The sequence below is a fragment of the Apaloderma vittatum genome, unplaced genomic scaffold, assembly GCF_000703405.1.
Source record: "Apaloderma vittatum isolate BGI_N311 unplaced genomic scaffold, ASM70340v1 scaffold22135, whole genome shotgun sequence".
In the NCBI taxonomy this organism is placed as follows: domain Eukaryota; kingdom Metazoa; phylum Chordata; class Aves; order Trogoniformes; family Trogonidae; genus Apaloderma; species Apaloderma vittatum.
In genome coordinates, this window is record NW_009716785.1 from 182 (window position 1) to 10,539 (window position 10,358).

General features: G+C 38.3%; 1 protein-coding gene across 1 annotated transcript in view; it reads left to right on the plus strand.

The window, feature by feature from the left end:
- Nucleotides 1-923: 923 nt before the first annotated feature.
- Nucleotides 924-10,358, plus strand: part of AMN1 (antagonist of mitotic exit network 1 homolog (S. cerevisiae)) — a gene marked incomplete at its 5' end in the record, with an annotated part of 12,369 nt that continues 2,934 nt past the window's right edge. The window contains 3 exons of the mRNA XM_009869675.1: nucleotides 924-1,068; nucleotides 3,047-3,264; nucleotides 8,667-8,723. Of these exons, the coding sequence (XP_009867977.1) occupies nucleotides 924-1,068; nucleotides 3,047-3,264; nucleotides 8,667-8,723 (420 nt within the window). The remainder of the gene's footprint in view (nucleotides 1,069-3,046; nucleotides 3,265-8,666; nucleotides 8,724-10,358) is intronic.

Genomic DNA, 10,358 nt, shown 5'->3' on the forward strand with positions numbered 1-10,358 from the left:
AAAGGGAAAAGCAGTATTCCTTTTAATATCTTTATTGTACCTGTTAGAATTGTGAGCCTGGGAAAGGAGTAGGCCTTTAACAAGCCTGTCACTATGTTGTTATCTTTGCTTGTGTATGGAAATTTACTGGGTGCGAGGTAAGGAAGGGAATTACAAGCTGAAGGGAGTAATATAAAGTAATGTGAAAAGCTTGCCTCTTGGATCTGAAGGACAGCTCAGCAGAGGTATAGATTGTTTGCACAAGAAGGGGCTATAAACAGTATTTATTACAAAGTAGTGAGAATACTTAAAAATTAAATTAGAGATAAGTTATATAGCTATTGTTACTAAAATCTGATACTTTCTGTTGCTTTGGATCTTAATTTCATAAATGTCCTCTTGGGGAAGAGGAGTGAAAGAGCCTCTTTTTAATGACTGTTTGATAATGAAATTGTTTGTTCATGAGAAAAAGTGTGTGTAGGTGAGAAAAATACTCTGGGGCAAAATATCCTCCAAATATTCAGCATATTTAAGTTTGCATCACCATCAGTATTTTTTTACACGTCGCCTTTCTGCCATCAAAGTTGTTCTAGTAAGTCTGAGAGTGTTATTCTTGGTGAACGTATCTATGCCAGCAGAAGCACAAGTGTTGACAGCTGTACCATCAAAATAGTACTTCCACTGTTTAAATAGTTGTGTTACTGTGCTGCCACTCTAGATGTGATCACAGAAACTGAATGTTCACACTGTAGGAGATGAACTGTTGCGGCAAATGTACCGTATTTTCTTTTTGAGTTTTTAGTTCCTAGGACTGGTAACCCCATCCTCCAGTGAATATTTTTAAAAGTTCCATGTAATGCGTAATATTACAAGTATTTTAGATAAAAATATGCGTGTTCTATGATATAGTAGAGTTTGACTGAAATTATAGGTTTTCATTACAGGTATTGCATCCAGCTGTAGAGTCTCTAGACCTCCAAGGATGTGATATTTCAGATAATGCATTGTTGCAGCTTTATAACTGCAAGCAACTGAAAAAAATCAACTTAAATTCTTGCAAAAACCCCAGATTGGGAATCACTTCAGAAGGTATGTTATCTGTGCACAGATAACTGGGATCTTATTTCTGTTTTGTTTTTCTTGTTAGAGTAAATTTAAAAAAAAATACTTTGTGGTAAGTATGACTTTAAAAAAATCCCCAATTCCACATCAATGCTAATTGAGATTCACTACAGTAGTGTAAATTAACAGGCCTAGAGTACTGATTATCTTGTGAGTGAAAGCTATTGGGTTACTCTCATGCTAAGTTTCACCTAAAACTATGCTACGTTTGAAAATATTTCTCACGTCATCTTAGCTACTCCTTCCTCAAAACTTGTTTCAGAGCCTTCACAGTACCGCTGGGGTTGAAGTTTTTGTCTTGTAATATCCTAAATTACATTTAAAAGACGGGGGGAAGTATTTCTTATTAAATAAGCTTATAACATTTTCTCTGACTTAAAAGATTTGCATTGCTTTCAAACTTCAGGATTTCAGGTGTTACTTGTAACTTCCAGTTTGAAGTTGTTTCAGGAGCTATTAGCTTAAAAGAATTAAGCTTACTGAGTTTTATTTCCCACAAGTTTTATTTTGTCTTTTGGTTATACTTATTCCTTTATTCCACCATTCAGTCATCCTTGTAGAAAATGGAGGCAAAATATGAATTTAGTATTGAGCTGATATATACCGTACTTTAGATCGGTTTGTATTTTATCACTGCTGTATAGTAATACATTTATCTTTTTACTTAGTTGGTTGTACTTTTAAAAATTGATCTTATCCATTTTCATTGTCTCCTCATTGTTATACTTTTTGACCCCTTAGATATAGTTTGCAATCATCTGCCCTCTGTGCTTTCGTCTGTCCACTGGTTTCTAGTACAGTTCTTAAGGTACCAGCTAAGCCTAGAGCCCCTTCTGTATATTTGCAATGTTAACTTTTATTAATTCAGTAGCAGGTGTGAGTTTTTTGGTTGGTTTGCTTGGATGGGGTTGTGGGGGTTTTTAATTTGTTTGGATTTTTTTAAGAAACCTGTTGGCTACCTCATCCAAAAATACCTGAGCCCTGTTACAACGAGGAAACATTTGCTCTGTAGGTTGTACTTGGAATGTTTCGTGTCCTTTAATACGCTATCCAGTAGTACTTACTTCTCTGTCAAATTCAGGTATTCCTACTGTCTTTTCTATCATTCTTTGCAAAGTAGTTCTGACCCAAGCAAGTACTATTTTATCCATGTTTCTTTGAAGTTTTCGCTAGTAACATATCTTAATGACATTCAACTTTTATTTCTATCTATCCAGAAGTGATGTAATTTTCTATACTGCTGTAATCGTGTTTCCATCATCCTCAAAATAAATTCTTTTCACAACTTGCATCTGTAGTTTATGTATTTTTATTTTATGGGCAACCTCCTGACACTTCTGTGCAAATACTTTGATTGTTACTAACTGCAACACCAACACAGGGCACCAGCAGACCCTAATGGCCGTGACTGGTCTCACCTGCCTTGCTCATCTGCACCAGCTGCCTTTGGACCTTCAGTCCTAACCTGAGCTGTGTTGTAGCTGTACCTTGTTCCTGTCCTGCTTCTGAACTATCGTTTTGATGTCTTAAATTGACCTCGGACATGACCTCTTACTTTACTTCTTGCCTGATATTCACTGTGCCCTCAGTAGGACGTGGCACAACCATCAGTCTGTTTTCAAGCCAGTGACTTTTTTTCACGCACTCACTGAGGTGGTGCCTCATGTATATTATGTCCTTCAGGTATCCCTCTGCAGTATGGAAGCGAGTTCAGCATTTAGAAATTTTTATCAACTCTAGCATTGTTCATTATTGTTTTCTTTTTCTCCTCCTTGAATTAAAAGAAACTATCCACAAAATTATTTCCTTTCACAGGAAACATAGGGCTGCCATGGCACAAGATGAAAGTTGAACAGCCGGTGACCAGGGGACAGCATATTGGATTCAGCATGGTGGTTATGTTAAAAAATGAACTGTTCTTTATATTACTCTGTTTCTTTGGCAGGTGTTATAGCGCTGGCCTTATCCTGTCCTTACTTGCGTGAGGCATCTTTTAAAAGGTGCTGCAATATAACTGACAGTGGAGTTCTTGCCCTTGCAGTCAACTGCCAGTTCCTACAAATAGTGAACTTGGGTGGCTGTTCAGGCATCATGGATGCATCTCTGCAGGCACTAGGAGAAAACTGCAAATTTCTTCACAGTGTGGACTTTTCATCTACTCAGGTAACTATGGTGGCAATTGGCTAATTGACTTTTGTTTATTTTTAAAGATTGTCTTGATAAAATTGAAAGGGAATCTTTTTATCTCTGCTATTGATGGGACTGCGGACCACAACTGACTTCCAATTTCCTCCTCTCAAGGAAAAGGAAAGACATATTTTGCATCTTGGTAATCCAAAAATAGACATTTTGGTATTACAGCATGTATTACAGACCAAATTAAAACTTTTGTTAGAATCTACCTAATGCTGGAGATTTTTTTTCAGTATCTTTAGTGCATTCGTTTTCTTCAAGTTGTGGAGTAATCAAAATTACTTCATGTAAAGAAAGTAGAATTTTGGGCAGATTATTTTCTGCTTTCAGTTAGGACAAACTGACCTGAAAAATAATAATAATATAGAATGTCAGATAATATAAGCCCCTAGCATAAGTAAGCAGTTCATCATTAGTTCTAGTTCTGGAGGGAGCTTTCTGAATGGCTTGCCAGTGTTGTGTTACGGAGTCAACACAGAAAGGAATGACATTTGAAATGTCAGAAAGGGCAGAAAAAAGGCTGTAAGAGTTTTTAGCATGGGAAGGGGAAAATCAGCTGCAACAGCAATACTGTGACATGCTTGATAATTACAGTAAGTGATGGATGGAAAAGGGTTTTCTGCAGTAACCATAGTGTTCAGCTGACTGTGACAGTGAATGTTGATGCTGAATGTGAGTCAGACACAGAGCATTCATAATGAAGTGTCAAATCTGGAAAACATGTAGCAGATCTTTATTTTAGATGCTTTTTCTTTTTCTTTCTGTTTTTCTGGAAGTAGAGCATCAAAAGTAATTTTAACGTTTTCTTTGCTAATTTTTATTATTATCATTTAACTTTATTTCTTCAAACTTATTTTATTACTTTTTTTATTCCCTTGCCTCTTTCTGCTTTTACAGGAAATAGCTAAGTTTACCTATATATGTTTTAAGTGAGATTAAAGTTTCTTGAGTAACTAAATGTTTTCACTTTTTTTTATTCCTTTTTGATAATCATATGGTGGGAATACATTAGAATTCTGAGTTTCATTTGACTGAAAATAAATGGAAACATACACTAGATATAAATGAAATAAGTTTATGAAGCGCAGAAACTGTGGATGACTCATGCCTGCAGAGATTTCAAGGCTTAGCCATATTCTTGTGTTTGAGTGTCAGAATGCGTAGTAAAAATACCAAGTGGGACTGGCAAAGTTGTATGAAAAACAGTGAGAACACTGAAAATAAATGAACCTGCAAAGAAAGGCACAGCTCCCTCTCAGAAACAAAGCAACATATGTGAGCTAGACCACAGAGCAGACAAACGCCTCGAGGTGATGTAGCCATTTTATAAACAGCTTCATGTAGTGACTGCAGAGGTGAAGTACAATAAGTGGAAGATATACATGTGGTGCATAATAACAAGAAATGGGGTAGGTGAGGCAAGGGAAGAAGTGAAGTAAGAAGGAGATGCAGCTCTGTGTCCTTTGTATGCACACAGAGAACATGAGTGGAAGTTTGTCCTGTACAAGGCTGCTACACTGGCCCAGGACGGTGTAAGAAATCTAGTTATGTTTACTTCTCAGTAGGTTTATGTTACCATTCCGAGGAGTTAAGCCCCACCTAAAGCTAGGCCCAGCCTGTACTTACTGCTCTACTTCTAGTGTACTCTAAGCCCCAGCAACATTATCGGGTAGAAACCCAGGGTCAAGTGTCCAAATCTCTGCACTAGTTAAACAGTACAATTCCTCTTTAATGTTCATTGACTTGATGTACAGCAAATAATTGCAGGAAGAACCTTGCCTGAAAGGGCTGTGCAGACTGCAAGAGTTCATTATGCAGGGTGTGGGACGGTTTAGTTCTCTTCCAAATGTGTTGGCAGAAGCAGGAGCGTTGTGGGTTAGCTGTTTTATCTGTCCAGGTGCTTCTCATGTAGAAGGGAACTGGGTTGCTAACGGACTTGATGCCAGTGTTGGGCTATGCAAGCCTTTGCTAGAGATATATCCAGAGTTTGGTGATTATGGGCCTGTACCAAGAGGCTGATATATTTGTGACTTGGTGCTAACTGTAGGCAGTTTATCCCTGATATAAGAGTGCATCCCTTGCTGAGGATGGGCAGATATGTACAGAGAATACACATATAGATATTCAGTAGAGCAGGAAACAATGCTGCAACTGATACCGAAAAAGACCGTCAAAGAAACTCTCTAAGACTCAATTTTGGAGTTTTAGAAAGCAAGCATTCTTAATTGCAGTGCTGGATGCATGGAGGATAATTCCTCTTATAAGGTGTGCACACCATTATCTACAGTAAGCAAAGCTTATGTTCTTCTGATGCATACATATTCATTGTATTTGCTGAAATTGCCATTCAAATTATTTCCTAGAAATTTTTTGCATAGTGTCCACCCTTTTGGGCATGCACTGCTAAATGGGTTGGTGGTCTTTTGGGGTCCTCTGGTGGTCTTTGAGACCCTCTAGTGGTTGTTTTCTTGGTGTCCTCTAGTTGAACTCCCCCTTGAGTCATGGCATGGTGGGTCATCCCAGATGGCTCAGCTCCCCTTCTCCATGATCTGGTTGTTTAGATATTCAAAGGGAAGGTCGCAAAAACGACAGAACTTACCTACACGTAGATAAGCAGGCACTTCTTTATTGCAGCACTGGGAAGCCCGGGATTCACCCAATGCTTTGAATACATCACCAAAATTCAGCCTATTTATACACTTTTTGTGCAAAGTCATGATCTTTAACATACTTTAACATATTTTAACATAAACATGCATACTATGCCCACTATTAATTTTGACATTTACAATGATTGGTTTAGCCCTTATTAATATTCTTATATCAATACGATTATTGGTTATTCTATTGATTACAACTGCTGATATACAAATTGAGGTGAGATATGCGATGTTTCTATGTTACTATCACAAAACGTAAGATAAAAAGATAGGGAGGTAAGTTCAGAACATTCCAGGGAGGTAGGGAAGCAGACACAAAACATCTCCAGAGAGACAAGCATAGAACATTCCCTATCAGTTTCACAACTCATATCAGCTGTACTTCTAGCCAAGGCCTACACACTGTTTCTTAGCATAAGTAAGGTGTTTTTTTTTTTTAAGGTTTTATATTCCTTATCCTAATATAAGTCAATAAACTTCTTTAATTAAAATGGTGATTAATTAAAATGGTAATTAGTTATTCATTAGCTCCTTAAAACTTAAATTTGATTACTACATGGTCCCAAACTAGTCCTAGCCAGTTTTAATTGCAAAACTCACCAAGGCCTACTAGTAACAAAACTTAGGGTTTTCTTACCATAGAAAGTTTCCAAGTTGTTAATTTCGCACTACAGAGCTACAGTGGAGCCTTTGGTCAAGGCTCAAGCAAGCAAAAATCAAACACTTCAGAGGTACGAGGAGGGTTTTCCACCTCGAATCTTTGTTCAAGGTGTAACAGCAATGCAGTAATAGTAATATAGCAGTGGTTACTGTGAGCTCGTACAGGGAAGTGAGCGGACTTTAATACAAAACTGGTTTCATAGTCTTAGATGATGTAGCGCTAGGGCCTGAATCATAGGCCTTGAACTGAAGTTGACCTATAGATGAACCTCACAACCCCACACTATGTAGTATTAATCACATATGTAATGTATTGATAATCTGTTTTAGCATATATGGATATATATTCTAGTGCCCATCTGTAAAAGCTTTGCTGTAAGACTACATGCATGGTGAGAACCAGCAGGGGGATCTTTCTTTAGCTAAAGGCCAGGTGCAAGGCTGGGAAACTAACTGGCTCTTGTGTTGTTAGAAGTATATTACAAGACCGTGAGACCAGAGGCCTGGCTTTGGTGAGAAATCTGTGATTAAGGCCCAAAATAGATAGGGAGACTCCCTTGTATTCTTCCTTTAGCCCTGGCCAAGACGTGGGAGGAATCCAATGGGGCGAACAACACCAGATGTTCCCGCGTTCAAAGTTATGTAAGGTTGTTTATTTAATAGTATAAAAGCTGGATCCTCTTGCAGTGACTTTGGAGACCTCACCTATGAGTGGATGCGCTGCACTGGACTTCCCAATTGCCCAGATGGTTCTCCAGAATCCTCACTGCAACAGGGCTCCCCAGCGACTGCGGATTTGGATGATGATATTAGGGCAATTGGTGTGGATCTTTCTTAATAATTATCGCTAACTGCATATAGTAATGATTAGGTGTGTTACTCTGCTTGTTCTCCTTCCTGCTTAAAACTAGAGTATAATAAGCTTGCCTTGCCTTATTCTTGTAGTACTTTGAAGTAGACAGTAAAATAAGCTTATCCTCCTGTTGGTGCCTGTGTCCTTTCCTGTGGGATTCCCCTTCCCAGGCCAATTAGCACAACATGCGGTCGTAACCATAGACTTGCAAGCATCGAGACAGTACCATTCGGATGATCTCTTCAGTGTTCACGCACCAACCGGGCAGTCCAGTCCAGGAGAGCAATCGCTGTCAGTTCCCAAAGGATATAAAACAGCACATCCAAAATCACTGTGTGGTGACTGATCTAAGACCAACTTGAGTAAAGTGATGAAGATTTGACAGCCTGCGTCCCTTATCCTCCATGTCATCAAAACAAACCTGGACCAGCAGTGTGACCAGCAGATCGAGAGAGGTGATTGTGCCTCTCTGCTCTCCTCTGGTGAGACCTCACCTGGAGTAGTATGTTCAGCTCTGGAGCCCTCAGCATAAGAAGGACATGGACCTGTTGGAGAGGATTCCCAGGGGGTCCACAAAAGTGATCAAAGGACTGGAGCACTTCTGCTATGAGGACAGGCTGAGAGAGTTGGGATTGTTCAACTTGGAGAGGAAAAGGCTCCAGGAAAACCTTATTTCAGCCTTCCAGAAATTTTGTCTTATATGACTGGTCTGCTTCAAGTTACATAAAATTAAGACAGCCAATGAAAGACTTCTATAATTACTTTTTTTTCCCCCCCCCAACCCAAGAAACATCCTTCAGGAGCATCTCCAGCAGTTGTGAAGGCTGGAGGAAAATTTGTCTAGGTAGAGCAGAAGTGCTTTAAACCTTTTAATTTCTAAGTACCGTGTTCTGACCAGTAACAATGTGAGGGAAGGAAGCAGCAGAAATAGCAGTTACACAGCTGCAAACATCCTGGTAGAAAGCCAGGCAGGAGGATCACATGGCAGTAAAATGCAACAGTGTTTAACAGACTGAAAAAAACATACTTGGATAATTTTTTCAGTGAGCTTAGTTGGGAAGAAAACGCTATAATGTTAGCTGTATTCAGTGACTACAGGGAGTGAATAAATTAATTTATTTTTTCCCCCAGAAATAGCTGTGTTTGAAAAAAAAATCTAGCTTTAATTCATTGTGTTAATAACATGTTTTTATCTCTAGGTAACAGATGATGGCGTTGTAGCACTAGTGAGTGGAACGTGTTCGAAGAATTTAAAGGTAACTTAACCTAATAACAAAGAAAAAAAGCAGATATTTGCTTTTGTTAAATTATTATTATCAGTATTACTTCTGAGGGATGATTTTTATTGACTGACGTTTGGCTTTGCTTGTGTACACACTTTTGGTTATGAATTATTTTCTATCTCTACAGCAGTGCCCTAGACCAGCTTTTTGAGAACTTCTGTCTTTTCAAAATGAGTTTTATTCTGTTGAGTCTAGTATGCTTGTCTTAACTCAGGTTGTTTTAGAGAGCTGTATAATAAATACAAATGAATTCTTAACTTTTTTCCTTGACTTCTTTGGAGTTACTTCTTGATTTTCCTTGACTTCTTGGAGTTACTTCACTGAGGCAGAATTTGTAATGTAGATAATAACATGGATTTAAGAAATCAGCATCTCTGCAAAGGTCAATCTCTAAAGAAAAGAACTGTGAAAATGAAGTTGTCTTTGCATAAAGATTCTTTAGGTGCCGAGACACTGATAAAATGCTGGAGAGGAGGTGTAGAATCATAGAATCATTCAGGTTGGAAAAGACCCCTGGGATCATTGAGTCCAACCACTAACTCTCCTCTGCAAAGCCCTTCGCTAAATCATAGCCCCCACGACCACATCTAAACAACCTTTAAACACCTCCAGGGATGGTGACTCAACCACCTCCCTGGGCAGCCTGTTCCAATGTCTGACTACTCTTTGTGTGAAAATTTTTTTCCTAATGTCCAGTCTAAACCTACCCTGTTGGATCCCATACCTCTTACTATAAACAGTCTTCTCCTTTTCCGTGTAGTACATTTCTTGTTGTAAAGAATGTCTTTTGTAAAGGTTAGTTCTGAATCCAGGCTATTATTCTAGAAGCTAAGATGGGAAACAAATTACACTTTTGGTAGTTTATGGTGTTTAATAAAAAAACAACCCTAAACAAAATACCTGGGTCAATTGACAGTAGTAATAACCTGGAAAAAATAGAACTGTTTGGTTTATTTGAAAGGTAAACAGTTGGATTTGATTTTAGGGTTTTTCCCATCTGATTTTGGCTATTTTGGACAATCTTTTTAGTATTGATAAGTCTTGTGGCACAAGATGAAATTATTATTTTCCAAACCAACAAAATGCAGTTGCATTTATTTTTAATAAAAATTGACAGCTTAAAAAATGTTGCCTTTGTTTTTTCCTGATCACATTGCTGTAGTTACTATTTGTTTGAAAGTTCACAGGCTTTATTTTATGTGCTGCGCATGGATCCCTGTGGATCAGAAAGAAGTAGATAGTTTACATAAGACCTGCTTCATCTATAAGTGTTTGAGAAAGCAAAGAACTAATGAGAGATTTCAGTCATGCTCAGAACTCATTTCCACTTTTAAGAAAGTGCTTTTGCATTTGTTTTTTGAGATTGTTTTTTTGGGGGGGGAGAAGTTTGCTGTTTTAATAAGGCAAAATTTAATGTTTTTGTGTGGAATGACAACTTTAAAATCAAAAGTTGTGTTCACAGAATGTCAGGGGTTGGAAGGGACCTCAAAAAAAAGATCATCTAGTCCAGCCCCCCTGCCAGAGCAGGATCACCTGCAGAAGATCACACAAGAACACGTCCAGGCAGGTTTTGAAAGTCTCCAAAGAAGGAGACTCCACAACCTCCCT